The following is an 18,814-nucleotide window of genomic DNA, read 5'->3' as shown; positions in this document are numbered from 1 at the left end:
GTTGGATGTGAGCAAAATATGTTGGGAGAATAGCATAATTCAATTAAAAGTCTCAATTTTTTTGGGCCCTGAATACTTTTTTTATTTTTAAGGCACTAAAATAATTGTTATATACATTAAAAGTGAAAGTTAATCAAATTGTTCAACACTGCTTTAGTGGTGCGGCTACTTGTCTTTGAGTGTGCGGTTATGGGTTCAAGTTTCACTAGAGTGTATTTTTTAATAAATAATAATTTTTCTATAAAGTGCCTTAGCCTTATTTTATTTTATTTTTTGACCTAAAATTTAAATTTTTTTACATCCCTCGAAAGATTAAAACTGAGCATACGAATTTATTAAAACGACCCTGGTTGAATTGTGGCTATAATATGGAAGTTTGCTACAAAAGAGCACTTAAAGAGCAAGTTTACCTGTAACCTAGTGGGTAAAGTTTCACAAAAATTCTCATTAGCCTGATTTTGACAATAAATCAAAAGCTACAATCGTAGAATCAAGGGTAATTTACCCTACGTGACAAGTAGGATTCGATTCTTGAACGAATGAAATATATATCATATGTTGAATGAAGGAGATGAAGAAAGTTTGATCGAAACAGTTATATAGTTGAATAAGTATAAATAATAATTATTCATAGAGATTCTCTTCATTGGAACTAATCATACTCGATATATATCAAACATCAAATATATACATCTATTAATCGAAATCCAAACTTTAATTCGTATTATTATAAGAGTTTAATCTTTTCCACCCCACTCCCTTTTGTTAATGATTTTGTTTTTTAAACGGTAAGTAAGGGGCAAAAAGAAATCATGATATATATACAAATGACAAATCTATATATCCTAAGTCAGCCTCAGTAGATGTTTGGACTTGAGGGGCAGCAGTAATCATGGTCAGGAGGACCACATAGACACTTTCATTTTGAATCTCATCACAAAATTAGAAACAATTGCGGCTAAAAGTGAAGTACTCTAATATAAGCTTAAATGTTTTTTAGTCTCTTAAGTATTTAATTGATATCACTTTAATCCCTTAATTAAAAAAAAGATTGTTGAAAACTTTAAGTTTTTTTAATCTCATTTTGATCCCTTCTGTTAGGTTTCCGTTATAGATCTAATAAAAAAGAGCATTTAAACCTACAATATATCTATTCTTCTACTTAGGTGATTGGACAAAACACACGGTTACACACAACTTGCAAGGTTGCAACAAATCTGTTATAAAGAAGAAACAAGACATGGAGAAAACCTTTCGAAGTGTGTAACTCATTATTGTACGTTAAGGGTACAGTTGTTGTATTGTTCTGATGATGATAAGGTCATAAGAATCTACATCTAGAAAGCTGCTACTAGCAATTCTTAAAAAAAGAAAAAGAAAGATCCATGGCGGTGGGGTTGAAATATTGGATTATATGTGCAAAATGTGGCCATGCTATTAAAGGAAGTTTTACTACTAAATTAAACTTTTAAGTTAGATGGATCAATTTATACTTGTTATGAACAAAGGTGGCCATGCTTCAGTTTGGGATAAAAATCGAATCGAACTGAATTGTTTGTTAAATTTAAAATAACTAAACTGAATTGTTTGCATTTTAAATTGAACTGAACTGTTTCAAACAGAACTGAACTGATTTGAATTGAACCGAACTGTTATTATTGATACCTTTAAAAAATTATGAAAAAATAAACGAAATCGAATTTTAGTTAACGAACTAAACTGAACTGTTCCGAATCAATCAAACTGAACTGTTTTGAACTGAATTAAACTATTTCAGTTCAATTATTGTTGATAATAGTTCAGCTTTTTTTAAATTAAGTTCAATTCAGTTCGGTTTTTTTTATTTTTTACCTACCCTAGTTATGAACACATTGAAACTTATATATCTAAATTAATTAAAGTTTTGAGAGTCATGTGAATTGAATGAAAATCCTACAATTGGAAAGAAAGAGCCACTAAACATAGTCAACTATATTTGACCATTTGACCATAGAGATTATACTACAAAACCAATTTTGACCCTTTAGAAAAATTTCGGTAGTTGCTTCCTAAAAGCCAATCACAATGGCCATTAATTGTAAGCGGTTTTGTTTGTTTCATTCTTACATATGCGACGCAAAAGATTCGTCAATTTCTTTGTTTTCTTCTTCATATCGATTTTCCTTTTTCCTTTTCATTTTCATACGTATGTGTATGTTATCTTCACTTCATGCTTACGGTTTTTTCTCAGCTCGTACGTCCTTAGATGATAATGTATAACAAACAACTAAGTACGTTTGTATTCGTACATACAAAGTACCATCTATGCATTGATATGCTCTAGTTTGTTACTCAATCTATGAGGTATAGGTTACCTTTAAAGAATTATGAATAATTTATCCAACAATCGATCATAATTAGCCACAAAAGTAAATTAAAAAGTTGTACGATAAATCAACTTTCGTTTTACTAGCAAACTTGCAGATGTGGAAAATTTTGATTGGTTAATGAATAAGTTACTCACAATTCTTTAAAGATAACCTAGAAAAAACTTAAAAATAATTTAGTAAGTTAGTGCTCGTTTTTCCTCATTTATAATTACTAACTTCTGTTATTTGTAGGTGTACTGAAATATGTAGAAAATATTATGGGACGGAAAGAGTATTATAAATCCACTCCATGTTCATATTATAAGACAATTTTGGTGTTTTTTCTCCTCTGAAAAAAATAGTCTTTATGAGATACATTTTTTTTTTAAGAATTTTTTTGAGATACATTATTTTTAAAGAATCTTTTTGAGATTTATATTTTGGGTTTCAAAGAGTTTAACTGTTAAACTCATGCATACAATGTATCGAGAAAATGGTATTTGATGTTCAAAATCTCACACCCCCATTTAGCATATAAACTATTTATGGAGTATTTTATTTTATTTTATTAATAAGAATTAGGGTTTAAGCTCGATACAGGGAGTCTTTTATCATATGTATCGTATTTACAGACATTTTATTCATATTTAATGTGAGGTGAGTATTTACTAAGAACTAAAATATTAACTCCTTTCAAAAAAAGAACTAAAATATTAAATAAAATTATTTAATGCTAAATAATATGTTTGAAATAAGATTTAAATTTCAAAGAATTAAAAATCTTTTTCATCTTTCGTGATTTTTTCCCTTAAAAAAAATATTTTGCGATTTTTGTACTATTTTTCATATGTTAAATATTAAAGGAAATATACAATATCTGTAAAAAAAATATGACAAGGAGTATACAATTGATTAAAAAAAAGAGTATATAATATCTTTTTTTTATACAAGAAAATGCTAGTTTCTTTTGTCGAAAAGTAAATGTTAATTTAACTCAGACTTTTTTATTCAACTAGTTTTTTATATTAGCAGCTCAGACTTTTTTAATGAGAGAATATTAGCAGCTCAGACTTGAACTCTCTTTTCAAAGCAGACTCTTTTAAATATTCGAGCTTAATCGCTAATGAACCTTAAAAAGAACAACTTAGAATCGCTTTTAGAATAACTCGATAATTCTTCTATTTATTTAAGATCCAAACGATAGAGGAAAATAAATATTAAAATTCATTGAATCGATGTCTTCTTTTCATTTCTTCTGAGGTATATAAATTCATACGAGTTGTATAAAAAATTTAAAGATTTTGTTATGCTCTGTCACGTTATATATTCAAATATAAAATTTTGTCTTATCTGCGGTCAACGATAACTTAGATAATGCTCATCAAAATCCAATAACAGTGAAGAAGATAAATTCTTGCTTAATAAACTAACCCCAAATAATAAATGGAATACGAGCAATGGTAAAATAAAAATATAATTACTTATATCCTTAAATATATGACGGGGTTGACTAAATCATGATAATCAAAAAAGTTGATCGATAGTAAGTTTAAATTTGTTACTATAGAAGAGTTTACCATTTTAAAGATTTGTAAGGTTGTTTAATTTGTCATCCTTGTCCTCATCTAGGGATGAAAGAGGTGATATAGATTCCTCGACATTGTCCTATGATTAAGTATAACAATGATGAAATTTCTATAGGTTTAATTTACCTTGGTGCTTCTACTTATTGTTTTGTAATAGTAGTGTTGTTGTGATCCTCGATGGTCTTTCTACAAATCTTAGCAAATATTAATCAAGTTTTTTTTTAGTGTTATGTCTCTTAATCCTTTAAAAAATGGAAAATGTTACATCAACACATTTTATTCACACACCTCATTGTACACCCCATACATTAGGGATATTTTGATAAATTCATCTCACAACCACACTTTCTCTTCTATTTATGTGGGGTCCAGGTTGCCACATGTCAGAATTTTGTATAGGTGTAAAGGGTGTACATGTATCACCACTCTTCATTTTCCTTATTTGTTTCGTGAGCAACATGTGCCTTCTCCGGGTAAAGATCCTCTCCATTTATAACATTTTCCATTTGTTGCAATTTGGAGAGAGATAGACACAAAAAAATAAGTGGTGGGTCCTATCACTAAGTGGATCCCACCATCATTATTTTCTATGTGTCTATCTCTCTCCAAATTGCAACAAGTGGAAAAGGTTATAAATGGAGAGGATCTTGACCCGCCTTCTCCCACACCCAATTACTTTTTTGTGAATTAGCGATTCACATCATCGTCTATTAAGAGTTTTCATGTATTTGTTCGCATGCGCCTACAAAGATTCAAAGCATGCAAGATCTGTGTGTTTTCATAATTACGAAAAATTATACTTTCATGCACACAAAAGAACAAAAATCTACTTTTTCTATTTTAACCTAACAAAACAATTCAATCTATCATTGCCCTCATCCTATCTAAGAAAACTCACCTTCTCATCTTCATCCATTACCAAGCTGGAAACCCTATTTTTCTTCAATAACTTAGCAATCATGAAGCTCCACTAAACCCTTTTGTCCCCAAATTTACCTACACAAATTTTACTCCAAAAACCCTAACTATTACTACCTATTAATTATCTCCTAAAATCACCATTGATTCTTATGCTGATCATGAATCATCCTAATAATGTCTCTCACAATGTCCCCATCAATTAATATTCTTCAACGGGAAGGTTTATATCTCTCTTTGTATCTTTAGCGTTTGAATCATATTTCACAAGTCTAAAATCTTGTCACATTGTCAAAGGTCTCATCATTGGAGAAATGAGCTATTGTGAAGAGTTATATTCCTTCACCAAGAATTTATTCCTCTATTTTCACTCTTTCCCTAAGTAAGGATCCCTCTTTCTTAATAATTATAGTTTATTTACTTAATTTGTCTAGTTGTGTACTTGTGATAAATACTTCAGCCTATATGTTGTATCAGAGGTTGAGTCAGAAGCTTTAATCCATCCTTAGAGGACTTCATTTGACTTCATTACATGATATCTTTATTGGATAAGAGGTGAATCTTTGATTGTCTTGAATCTATTAGTTGAATGTCTTTGTATGTTAAGTTGATATGGTGTGCCTTAGGAGCGTCAAAGGTTTGTTATAAACAGAGCTAAGGTAAGGTAAACATGAGATTTATGGGACAAACGGAAACGTCTAAATTATGTATGTTGTTTGGAGCAAGGCCATATGTCGAAACATACATATCTAAATTAAAAAATAAAATGATTATACAATCAAGTAAGCTTAAAAGTGAATTAGAAAGGATATATTAAAGAGTTGTGTGATTTACATTAATATAAATGCACAACATGTATGCCTATGTATAAATATATAAACTATTATTGATTTGTCTGGTAATAATTGATGACGGCGACGATGGCATGCAGTGTTTTATCACGATGGCGGTGCAATCTTTACGGCGGAGCGAAATGTGTTTATAGGCACGTTAGCAGTCTAACGCTCAAGTTAGTGTAAGAAATGAGGTTGAATGTGTAAAAGTTTGTGGGAAATGAATTGTACGGTGACATAGAATCACCCTTATACAGGAGGAGGCACTAACGGAATCCATGAAATGCAGAGCCTCGTCAAGGAGCCATTGGAGGTCACATGTACGGTGCAGGAAGCATGGGGGCGTGCTTCAGTGTGGTGGTACGCGCTGGAACTAACGTGTCCACATAGGTAGTAACGTCTTGTTTCAAGGGTTTCAGGTTCACGTATCTTCATGGGGTTGGCGCTCTATGTAGTCCATAAAAATTATGCTTGTTGTGAATTGTAATAAGTTCTTACTAAGTAAGACAAGATAGGTATGTTGTGTTGTTGGTTATGACTATGTCTCTTGAACTAAAGTTCATTGAATGATATATGTCTGTGATTTTATGTTTGTGATATGTTCATTATGTTTGTGTCAAGTCTTAGAAAACAGTGTTGTTAAGTCTTTGATCCTCTGTTGATAAGATCCGGTGATTCTCGTTCATCCATTAAATATTAACAAAAACTTACTCAGATTGAAATATTTTAAATATGTGCCGTCAATATATATATAGGGTGTGGTAAGCCCAGCGACAAGGAGCATAATGTGATACTCCTCTTCACTAGTTGGAGGTCTCAACGAGACTACGGGAGTAGGTTGAGGGGGGGATTCCTAAATGATTAGAAAATTTGACTACCGGTAATTCTCGTTCATCCATTGAATATTAACAAAAACTTACTCAGATTGAAATATTTTAAATATGTGTCGTCAATATATATATAGGGTCTGGTAAGCCCGGCGATAAGGAACATAATGTGATACTACTCTTCACTAGTGGGAGGTCTCAACGAGACTACGGGGTTAGGTTGAGGGGGGGATTCCTAAATGATGTTAAGGGTGAAACTCTCCTGTTGGATTCCTAAACCCTGTTAAGGGTGAAATTCTTCGATTGTCTTTCCCATTTATATGATACATGTGCTTACTTTTTGCTCTTCTTACTTAGGTATTGTGAGTCATGATTTCCGGCTACTAATCATTTTGATGTTATGTCTGCGCGTTTAAGACAACGTAGTTTTGCACGTTGTCATCGGATTATACCAATTTTGATTAGGATTGGTTAGAAATTTGATGGTGGATCCATTATGTCCGAGAACCCTACGGTCTTAGGCTAATGAGTCTCCATTGGGTTATAGGTGTGTAGGTTCTTAGGCAGTGTCTCCCTCTTGATATTCTCACTTTTAAGAAGAAGAAGAAAAAAACAACTACTCAATTGTTTCGTTCTATAATACGTTGTTTACTTATACTTTGAGCTATCCTGTTTTAGTGTGTATTTCAAAATGAATTCGGAGTGTCACATTATTGGTATTAGAGCCTGAATCGTCCAATAAGACTGAATGTGTCACATGTCGGTCTAGTGTTGGTTAGTAGGATTTAATCCCAAGTCACTTGTGATTATGGAATATTTGCATAATGTAAAACGAAGTTATTACTCTCTTTGAATATGTTATATTGTGATTATGAGTATATGTGTATGTGTGAATTTGTGAATATGTGCAAGTTTATCAATATATGTTCCACCTCATGTTCTATCTTCTCCTATCTTTAATACGGTATGTTTTTATCTTTTTGTATCTTATCTTTAGTTACCATGTGTAACTAAATACTTATAGGTTAGAGTTCTAAAAAGAACTCCTGTTTATTTTTTTGAATAATTATTTAATTATATGTCGTTTATTTAGTTATTTTTTGTTCGCTATTTAGTTTTATTAGCCTAGATTTATTTCTGTAGTAGGCGCAACCCTATATTAGATATTTAGGTTGTGACATGGCCTAACATTGGTATTACTATCTGGATGCTTATATCTTGATATTTATGTCCTTATACTAATAACTACCTATCTAGGAAGTAATAAGTTAATAACTAGCGAAAGATACCAAAAGCGAGTTGACCCTAGTAGTAAGTACTTAGGAGGTGACATTACTAAGACTGAGTAAAATCTGCTGAACCTAGGAGGTAACTAGTTAGAGATTAAGGAAACAAGTGGTTGCTTGAAGGAAATAAGTTGAACCTAATAAAACCATTATCCTCGACCCTTGGTAAGGTAGACGCTGATAGGGCATCCCGTTTGTAGAAATACCGAGAGGGAGATTGTGTGTTGAGATACCTAAGATTCATAGATGGATAGACCTACATGAACATTGGTCAGGCCCCACACTAATAATCCTTACGAAGGTGGCAGAATTCTATAGGATTAATATCCCTATACTGTAACGCGCGTATAACCTTAGTGTGACCATCATGCCTTTGGAAATCTTGGAAAGCCAATTTAAGTTTATGTTTCAATTACCTTTGAATTAACAAGACCCCACACGTAAGGATCACTGTGTGACCAGTAGGTGTGGTTAGCCATCAGAGGGGTAGACCTATAATCAACTGGGAGAGTAAGGCCCCGCACGTAAGGATCGTTGTGCAATCAACAGGTGCAACTTGACGACTAACTAGGTTAGAAACGTCACACGACCTCATCACTTATCACTTAGAATAACTAGATGTGACATGTATGCTAGTTAAATAGCCAACAAATAAATAGGGGCGATTCGAAGAATCCTCTAACCGTTGTTACTTTTCTGGAACAAAAAACAGGTAATCTTACTCTGTTGCAAACAGATAAAAATTGCAAATCTCTTAACCCTTATCTCTTTATTTTATCGTCAACTTAAAATAAGTAACGTGGGTTGTTTGGACGAAATGACAATCTATGTGGATACGATACTCACTTATCACTTTATTATTTAATAAACGATTTGCTACACTTGTCTAATTCGACCATCACAAACTCAACTATGAAATTAAACAGGGGTTCTGAGACCTAACAACTCAGAGGCATATATGTGTGATCCTAGCAACCATAGGCGGCGTTTTTCAACTTTGAAAACAATGTTGAAGCCTACGGTCATCACTTTTTGCATGCGTAATTTATATTCTCTTTGATTGTGTATTTTGTAATTATATGAGTAACTAAACACTTTATATTACAGTTGAATGATGAATCTCTATAATATTGTTTGAACCATGTAATCTATGATGTCATCTTCTAATGTAATTTGAACTATGTTTATTTAGTATATCCTGTGCTTAATTTTTCATTGTCCAGTCAAATTTGAATTGACTTTAAGTTATTTCTCGCTACTAACACTAAGGTTTTATAACTTAATCTAGACATAAGAAATTAATTAGTGTGGCTGATAGTTTAACGATCTTTAAAGCTTTTGATAATGAGTTTCACCTAAGATAATACTCCCTCCGGTCCTATTTATAAGAGAAAGTTGACTTTTTAGATACATTAAATAATGTATGTATCTAGTCAAAAACCTAAACCAAATACATAAATTATTTAATATATCTAAAAAGTAAATTATCTCTTGTAAATAGGACCGGAGGGAGTATAACTCTATATTAGATAAACGAGACTTAGCATTGTAACTGGTCATGGTTTATTTTGTTAAACTGTCGTGAATATAGACCTCAAATTGCTTTGAATCAGGAACTATTATTACCAAACAAGAACATAGATGTGCACCAAACTTTTGAAATTCCCCCAATTTATTATTTTCAATTTCGAACCAAACTCTAGAAATTCCCCCAATTTAGTACACTTATCAAACCATCTGTCATGTATGTAAAATAGATAAATTTTATGAGGTTATATCAAGCCAAAAATGTTATTCATTTGTTAGTAAGAGCGTTTTTATTTTTTGGCAGTCGCCAAGAGTTTGATTATATACAATTTTGTACTAAAACTACTGTTATGAATGAAATGAGCTAAATTCGTTTCTGTTAAAAATAGATGATAGATTTTAAGTAATTAATATATCTATATAATTTAATATGCAAGTTTTTATTGTCTGCACAATTGGATTATTTGAAAAGTAGGGGGATGGAAAAATAACTATAAACTAAATTAACACTAATGACAATCTTAAAACTATCTCTACGAAGATTTGAATTCAGTCTCTTGAGATTAAAAGATCAAACTCTTATTAGTGAGCGGACAACTCAATGGTCTTAACTATATTTTCTTTTATCTTCTCTCTTACTAAAAACTATACAATTATTTATTTTTACTATTATTTATACTTTTTTCACGTCATTTTTAAATTTGAATTAATCGTGTGCGTTAATCGTGTGAGACTTGTGTGTGAATCTCGTGGGTTTCATATTTTTGTAATTCTCATTTATCAAATGAAGTGTCCGTTTGTTTTCCTATTTTCCCAATGTTGTCGCGCGTTAACTAGAAGCTACAAAATGCGGCTTCTACACAAACGTGCATTGGGACGCGATAATAAAGTGCTACACCGTGTATCCAAACACAGTAGAAGTGTAGGACACTCGTCTGTGAATCTCACATATTTCACAATTTTTGGTTAATGAATTTAATTTTCTAACACGCAATAGGATATACAATAAACGTAAAAAACAATTGAACAATCATATATCTAAAAAAAGGGAGGAGATTCTCTCAACCATTAAACCAGATTTTCCTATTTATATTTTTATTTTTTTTAGTAGATAGACGAAATGGGAAAGCCATTATAAACTCACACACAAGTGAAGGTATCGGAGTTCGAATCTCGATCATAACATCCAGCCTAACAATTTCGGTATTTTACCAGTTAAGTTAGGTCCTCTGAATTCCTATTCATTTTTTTAATTCAAATATTTATCTCCTTTTTTCTTTCACCTTGAAAATTAAGGTATAGATTGGATTGGACTCTATGTGGCATGAGAGAATTCTCTTTTGCCTAAAAAGGAGGATTTTTGAGTGTTTGGACAAGCCTGACATCGAGGCAATGATAGTTTCTTGTGAGACCGGCGCGGGAAAGTTAATTGCATAATTTTGCGTGTAAAAACTGATAGAAGGTTATGGATCTTTCTTAAAAGACAAAAATATCATTTTATTTTATTTGCGCCTTAATTTTTCATTTATTTATTTGTCAATATTTACAAAAAATCACAAATTTTATTAAGTTATTTACTTACTACAAAATCAAATACAATTACAACAAAATATCATAATTTTTATTACTATTTCCCAAATGTCCATCAATTAAAAATTTGTTTATTTTTTTAGCTTTTTTTCTGCCACTTTCTTTCATTAAACAAAGTTTAAACCCTATTTCCGTCATTTGTCTTTTTAACTTTCCATTTCCATTTTTTATTAATTATTCATTGTTGACCAAATATATTATTTTCTCTCAATTTTATTTTACACTAACTTCTACTTTTTCTTTTTTATATAAAAGTAGGAAATAATAATAACTCATGGGCCTTTTTCTAAAAAATAAAAATAAAAATTAAATAACTCATATGGGCTAAAAATAACATGATTAATTATGACTGAAATCAAGATCAACATGAGGAATTCATTCATATATTTTTTATATTTTATTTTGGGATAGTCGATATTATAAAATCTCTAAATTTTTAATCTGGGATAGTTTATAAAATCTCGAAAACTTGTAATTATTTTTAAAATATCAACATTAATGGTGTTTTTATTAAATATTTTTTATTTTATATAAAATATATCGTTAAATATTGACATTGCATTCGTTGCAGATTTTTTTTTTTTGTCAAGTAGCCTAGTGGTTAGAGCTCACACAATTTAATTGTGGAGAAGTGGAGTGTCCGGGGTTCGAACCCCGACTCCTACATATAATATACAACCAACTGAGCTAAGTTCACGGGGAATTCGTTGGAGATTTTATATACTTATATCTCAAAAGAGTAATAAATTGGCAGATATTTTATCGTAGTTATGATCATAAAAGAGTAACAAATTTGCAGATATTTTGCTATATGATGATAAAGGAGTAGTAATAAATTGGCTTATATTTTACAAAATGAAATTAGTTACACTACATTTCGTAGTTATCTGTAATTACGATGATAAGTCAATAAAAAAAATTCAAAAATTAAATAAATTAGTTTTATATTTTTCAAAATGATGATTCTGACATTCAAAATAAAAAAATCATGAGTTTAAAAGGACAATAATAAAACTACGCTGAAATATAATTTTTTTTTTAAGCAGTTTCGTGATTGAATCTCATACATTTAAATGTGGAGAAGTGAATGTCTGAAGTTTGAACTTCAACTCTACATATATTATGCATTGTACCGACCAACTGAATTAAACTCATCGGAATTGAAATATAATTTTTATAATATTGTTAATAGACATTTTTGGGCAACACTTCGGTGATTTTGAGTTCGGTGACATTGTCTATATCTCTCTCCTAACGAATAATTTTCTCTCATCAAAATGATTTAATTTAATCACTCATCTATTATTCTTTTTCATCTAAAATACACTAAAGTCATCGAGCTCAAAGTCTCGGAAGTGCTATCCGATGTTTTTAGAGCATTTTTTAGCTTTATTTTCCTTTTATTTATTTATTCTTAAAAACCAAGTGGCCCCACAGCCACACTCTCTGCGTGTAACCTTTCTCTCTGTGCCCTTTATTTTTGGCACCATTCTGACATCCGTTACATATACAAAACAACCATCCTAAACCAAAAACCACAAAACCACTCTCAAAACACCGTCTTTAAACTCAACCTATCAACAACCCACCACGTAATCAAACCTTAACTCACCACCGTTTGATCATAAATCAACCCTCTAAGATTCACATATTTTTAAATGGGACCCACAAAGTGTAAGTGTATTTGATAAGCAAGTTGATGTCTATATATAAATCTTATACATAGATACACTCTCTCTCATTTGTGTTCTCTCTCACATCATTATCATTTTACAATAATTTTGTTCTTGTGTTTCTCTCAAAAAACATGTGTGGAGGTGCTATCATTTCTGATTTCATTGGTGTGAAACGTGACCGTGACCTATGGTTTGAGCTTGATCCTTCTGTTGATCTACTTGGTCTTGGTGGTGCTGCTGCTGCTGCTGCTTTTAACACCCCCTCTTCCAAAGAGCTACCACCTCTTAGCTTTGAGAAATTCTTCTCATCAGACAATAAAGGTACGTATATACTTTACCAACCACTACTATCACTTTCTTGTTCTAGGTTGTTCTTGTTCCCCCACCACTATACCAATGTTTTTATCCAATTTTTTTTGTCAACAAATTTCTTCATGATGATGATTGATGATGGGTATGCCTTTTTTTCAGTGATTGTTGATGATTTAATTTCTTAAATTTCTTTTTCTTTTTAAATGTGAAATACACTTTTTTGAAAAGGCAAATTACAAATTATTTAACACCCAATATTATGATTGATATTAAAATATCTTGAATTACTAACCAAAAAAGTTTAGAGGAAAAAATATATTTTTTTTTAGAGGAAAAAAATTAAATATCTTGTTGACTAAAGATGAAATAATATCAAAATAAAGAAGAAAGAATTAAATTAATCTTTGATTTTGATATTTTTAATAATTTATTAAAAATTGATTTTTTTTTCTAATTTTTTTGGTCAATTCTTTTTCTAATTATTTTCTTTGTATGTATGACATCATTTTATTGATTTTCACTCAATTCTCATTGTCTTTAACGCTATGCCCATTAAATTTGGTTTTGGGTGTTAGGTACATAGTACTAGATGCATGAATGGTGTTTCTAGAACAGGTTTAAAGGAAAGTTCAAGAATTTACCACTTTAAACTTTTTGACAATGAAAATTAACAGAGATGTCAATTTTGTTTTGGTCACGTTTTTCTATGTTATTTAAAATGAAAAGGTTAAAAAAAGTGAATTTTATACAACTTTATACTAAAAAATAAAATACGTGTTTGCTAATCAATGATGCGATGTAACTCAAAGATACATAAAAAATGACAGTAGCTAGCCAACCACACACATAAAAAAAAATGAAAAACGATAAACCTTTTATTTTTTTTTTAAATATTCTTTTTTAGGAAATAAATTTGTATTTTTGGTCAAAGAAAAATTAAATGTGTATTTATTTTGTGTAAAGTGTATTTTTGAGGTGTCACGTGATGATAACGCAATGAGTAATATACTATTTGTGTGATGCAGTGGTCTCATGTGACAATGTTGAGAAGAAACAAAGCTTGGTAACTGTGGAGAAAGGTAAGAAAAGCACCGGAGGCAAAAGAGCCCGTAAGAATGTTTACAGAGGAATCAGGCAGAGGCCATGGGGCAAATGGGCTGCAGAAATAAGGGACCCACAACAAGGTGTTCGTGTTTGGCTAGGTACTTTCTCAACAGCTGAAGAAGCAGCTAGAGCCTACGACACCGCGGCCAAGCGCATTCGCGGCGACAAGGCTAAGCTCAATTTCCCTGACACTCCTGCTGTTACCGCTCCTCCAGCAAAGAAGCAGTGTGTTAGCTCTGATCAAGCCAGTTCCCAAGCTAGCTCTGAGTCAGCTGGGTCTGGGTTTGAGCTTGATGAGGAAATGGAAATCAAGCAGAAAATGTCGGACCTTGAATGGATCCTTGGCTTGGATAGTGACATTCCTCAGGCCCAAGCCCCAACCCAAGTTGAAGCTCAGCCCGAGCCGGAGCCTGTGCCTTTCACCATGCCTGCTGATTGGGACAGCAGCTTCATGGACTTTTGGACTTCTGAAGACATGGTTGATCCCATCCGTCACCTGTTTTATAACTAAGAAACTAATAATTATTATTGCAAAAATGGACCACCTTATGGTGTTTTATTATTATCGGTTTTATGCTTATGTTTATGTTTAAAATTTCGTGACTGTATAAACTATGTTGTTTGTGTTCTTCCTTTATGGTGTTGTCTCTTTTGTTTCTGTCTTGGACGGTTTGGATGTTCGATTATTATTGAAATTATAAGCCATATAGGTGCGGCGTATTATGATTGTGAATATTATTTTGATCATAAATAAAGGTAGGTAAGGTGTATGAGACTATTTTTTTGCATCGTGCATGTTAATTTATGTTATGTTATGGTATTTAAATTATGTTGAGTATGATATGTGGCATATATATATATTATGATACTTGTCGTTTATGAAAGGTGTGATACTTGTTGTTTATGTATGAAATGTGTTAATCAAACATTGGATTTTGATTGTGATATAATGGATTGGATGCATGAATCTGATATCTATAGAACTGTTAGAAGAAGAATAATGTAGATTGTTAATGATGTATGTTTTAGTTAAATATTTTTTTAAGCCTACTTGACTACTTGTTAATAAAAAATAATCACACACGTACACTTATACACTATTATCAACGAATAATTTGGAATTCGAGTTTTCAAACAAACAAAATTTTTGGAGTTATCATCAAAAAAAGAAAAAATAATCTTGGAGCTTCAAGTGTCATAAATAGTAAAGCAAAAGCAACAACATCAAGATGATTGTGAATGTAATCATCATAGTTTATTTTTTAAAAAGTTGGTGATATATAAAAATAGAGTCCATGGTGCTTGACTGCTTGCTTATATATTTTAAGACGTATGATACTATGATAGTACACTTTTTCTTTGTCTCATTGAAAACTTTTAATTTTTTTTTTCTATAAAGATGTGTTATTTTAACAATCATTTATCTTGTAATTTATTGAAAAATCAAAGATATACAGATAAATGTAATTATTGACACAAAAATCATAGAGTGATTAAGAATGCAATGAGAATATCATAGATTTTAAAAAATAAAAATAAAAAGTACTATGAGAGAGTTGCACAAATTTGTAGAAATATTATTTCACTATTCAATATCCCAATTAGACATGGCAAATGGGGTGGGGACGGGTTTTAGCATACCCACCCTCGCCCCTGCTTCATTGTACCCATCCCCGTCCCCCTCCCCAAAGCCGTTGGGATAGAAAATTCAAACCCAAATCCGCCCCCAACGGGGTCGGGTTTCCCAGCCCCGCCCCAACCCCCACCCGCGAAATTGTAGTAAAGAAAAAAAAGCATGTTTTTTTTTACTTTTCACAACAACAAAAAAGCATCTAATAACAAAAAAGATACGTACCAATGAATGGAGAAAAAAATAAGAAAAGAAACCCCATGAATTAGACAACATTAATTTATAAAAAGGGCATAGGAGTGATATGATTATCAAATATGAGGGTAAAAAAATTGATTTAAAATAAACGGGGCGGTGGCGGGGGTGGGTACGGGCCGGGTTTGACCATCCCCCAACCTCGGCCCTGCCCCCGTACTAAAGAAACGGGTTTTCCCCGCACTCGCACCCAGTTAAATCGGTTTTTCCCCGTTAAATACGGGGCGGGGCGGCCGGGTCTAGGCGGGGGCGGGTTCAAATGTCATGTCTAATCCCAATTCAGAATGAGTTCACCCCACATATCATTCTAGATATGTATTTCTTGTGCAACTACTTTAAACATTTTTTTCTTTTTCGAATAAATTTTCAGAACACTCATGTTTACTTAATCAGAATCTATACCAGAAGCCTCTACAATTCCTTTTCCAATAGCAGCCTGAGTCAGAAAAAATAATAGCAGCATGACTTGATTAAAAAACAATAGCAATATAACTTGATTAAAAAACAATAGCAATAATCGGCATCTTTCATTTCCGCGTCCATAGCTTGCAGCTCCTCCAAATGTTGCAAGTCCACATCAGGCTGCTCTTGCTGCGAGTCCATATACTCTTGCTGCTCTGGCTTATGCTCGACATCAGGCTCGACATCATCACGGCGTCCTCTAGCACCCCGACGCCTCGGAGGAACACCGCCCTCCTCCCCCAGCCGTTGGCGGTGCTCTCTCCTACGGGAAGCATGCCCTGCCTCCCTTATGCGCCGAGTATTAGAGGTTGAACTTTTTCTGTAACATGCACACAACACAATCAGCACAGAACAGTACAAAACAGACGGACAAAACCAATACTGGGTGTTTCGGTAATTTATTTTCTGGATTTCAACAATCTAGTCTGGAAAGCAAATTCCGGATTGCTTCAGTACATAGGGAATAAAATGGAACAAATTACTTGCATGCATACAGAAATTGAACTAACCTTCCATGTGATGTTTGTCAAGGATTGAAATGCGGTCCGTTTGAGCATGATTTCACCGATTTTGGCTCGATTTTTGCAGTTCGGATTTTGGGATTAGAGGGAATGAGAGTAAGTAAAAAGTGAAACTGTAAAAATGGGGGGTGAACGCCCTTTTATACTTTGAATGCGTCCGGAATATGTAATCCGGACCAGAAGTTAATTGTCCGAATTTTGTTTTTCGGATGGCAATTTAGTAATTTTTGCAGGGCGCATGAGAAGGGCATAGGGTGGGAGAAGTAAATCCCTAAATGTAGGGGTGTGTGGCAAAACTTTCATACTTGATTATTATATGACGGGCTGCAATTACATGGATAGGCCCAATTAAGAAGGCGGACATTTAAATGCCAAAAAGAGTATAGCAGATTTGCTATTTGACAACCCGTATTTGTCAAATGTAATTTTGGCACGAAAGGGTGTTGTCATTAAACATCTCATATTTGTTGTTGCTTTTGGCTTTGTTTGGAAGTTTGCGGGAGAGGACTTCGAGGGGTGAGAAATATATAAAAAAAATGGTGAAATCTTTCATTTTTTGAAAGAGTAATTTTATTAGAGAATGATAAATAATGTTTATGATTAATATATTTTTAATTTTAAAAATATTATAACAACATAGATTGAATTTGAAAAATTCATATAAACCCGCCAAAATCCTCCCCAATACAATTTTTTAGTTCCCCCAAATGAGTGGAATTTTGTATTATGAATATAAAATTAAACCCCAAAGTCCTTTTCTTTCAATGTGTTTTATAAAAGATCCTGTTTTAGAGAATGATAAATTAATGTTTATGGTTAATATATTTTTAGCTTTAAGAATATTGTAACAATATAAATTTAATTTGAAGAATTCATATAAATCCTTCAAAACCTCTCAAAACCCTCATCCATACAATTTTAAAGTTTCACAAATGAGGAGGATTTGATATCAAAAACTCTGGCTCGACTTGATGAGAGGAGTGAGAGATATTGCTGGTGTTGGACCACAAACATAGAGTCTCGCACTTTAGAGAGATGTTATGATATTCCCTAAAAAAATTCAGAGAGAGATATGTTATGTTATGATATATCAAGTGTTAACTAAAATTTTGGATTGGTTGGACACCGCTTTTCACTCAAAACTTAAAATATTGAATTTATGGATTTTTTCGGATACTATTGTTGGATCATATTGGGGGCCCGTAGTATCATTCACATTGGGACATGAACAATCACACAAAAGAGTTAGACACCACATTTTAACACAAAACCTTAAGTCATTGAGTTTATTAGTCATCTCACTTTTATAAAATAATCAACCTCCACTTTTCTAAACAATGTTAGACTTCTAACTCACACTTACCACAACTTATTTCATGAATGGATTTTTTTAAATAAGACCAGCTTATAGTTTGATTTATTCGAAGACATCTAATATTTACGGTAATTCTTAGACATATCTAACATATAAGTATTTTTTTTTTTAAGGAAGTATCTTTTATTTATTTCTTTTTTTCTCTTAATCAATATAAAGAAAAGCTAAAATAATATAGTGTGAAAGATCATAGTTTACATTAATGAAATTTATATTTACTAATTGTTTATCATCTGATTTTTAAAGTTTACGGTCAAGTTCAAGTCTAAAAGTTAACTAAGATCCAAAATTTAGAGTAGGTGAATAAAAATTATATTTTTTCTCATGCTCCAAGTAAAATAAAAAAAATAAAAAAAAGTGTGGTCACACAAAGTCTCTAGCATTTAAAAAAAGAAAAATGATATTTATACAACCATTTTTTATAACTTTTGTGACAACTTTTTCTTTCATACTTATATTATGTTTTTACTTTCTCTCTCTATTGTTTTGTTTTTTTGTATCAAGACCTTATTTTTTTTTTTTGTAAATTTAGGTTATCCCAAAAGTTTTTACTAAAATTGATTG

General features: G+C 31.9%; 1 protein-coding gene across 1 annotated transcript; it reads left to right on the top strand.

The window, feature by feature from the left end:
• Positions 1-12,427: 12,427 nt before the first annotated feature.
• On the top strand, positions 12,428-14,785 carry LOC25488059 (ethylene-responsive transcription factor ERF071). The gene is made up of 2 exons (XM_013607718.3): positions 12,428-12,912; positions 13,929-14,785. Exons 1-2 carry the CDS (start codon positions 12,723-12,725, stop codon positions 14,516-14,518), a joined length of 780 nt encoding a protein of 259 aa, XP_013463172.2. The 5' UTR covers positions 12,428-12,722; the 3' UTR covers positions 14,519-14,785.
• Positions 14,786-18,814: the final 4,029 nt, after the last annotated feature.

Source organism: Medicago truncatula, chromosome 2, assembly GCF_003473485.1.
Source record: "Medicago truncatula cultivar Jemalong A17 chromosome 2, MtrunA17r5.0-ANR, whole genome shotgun sequence".
Lineage (NCBI taxonomy): Eukaryota > Viridiplantae > Streptophyta > Magnoliopsida > Fabales > Fabaceae > Medicago > Medicago truncatula.
Note: the sequence above shows the minus strand (reverse complement) of the source record. Positions and strands in the feature narration are given on the sequence as shown.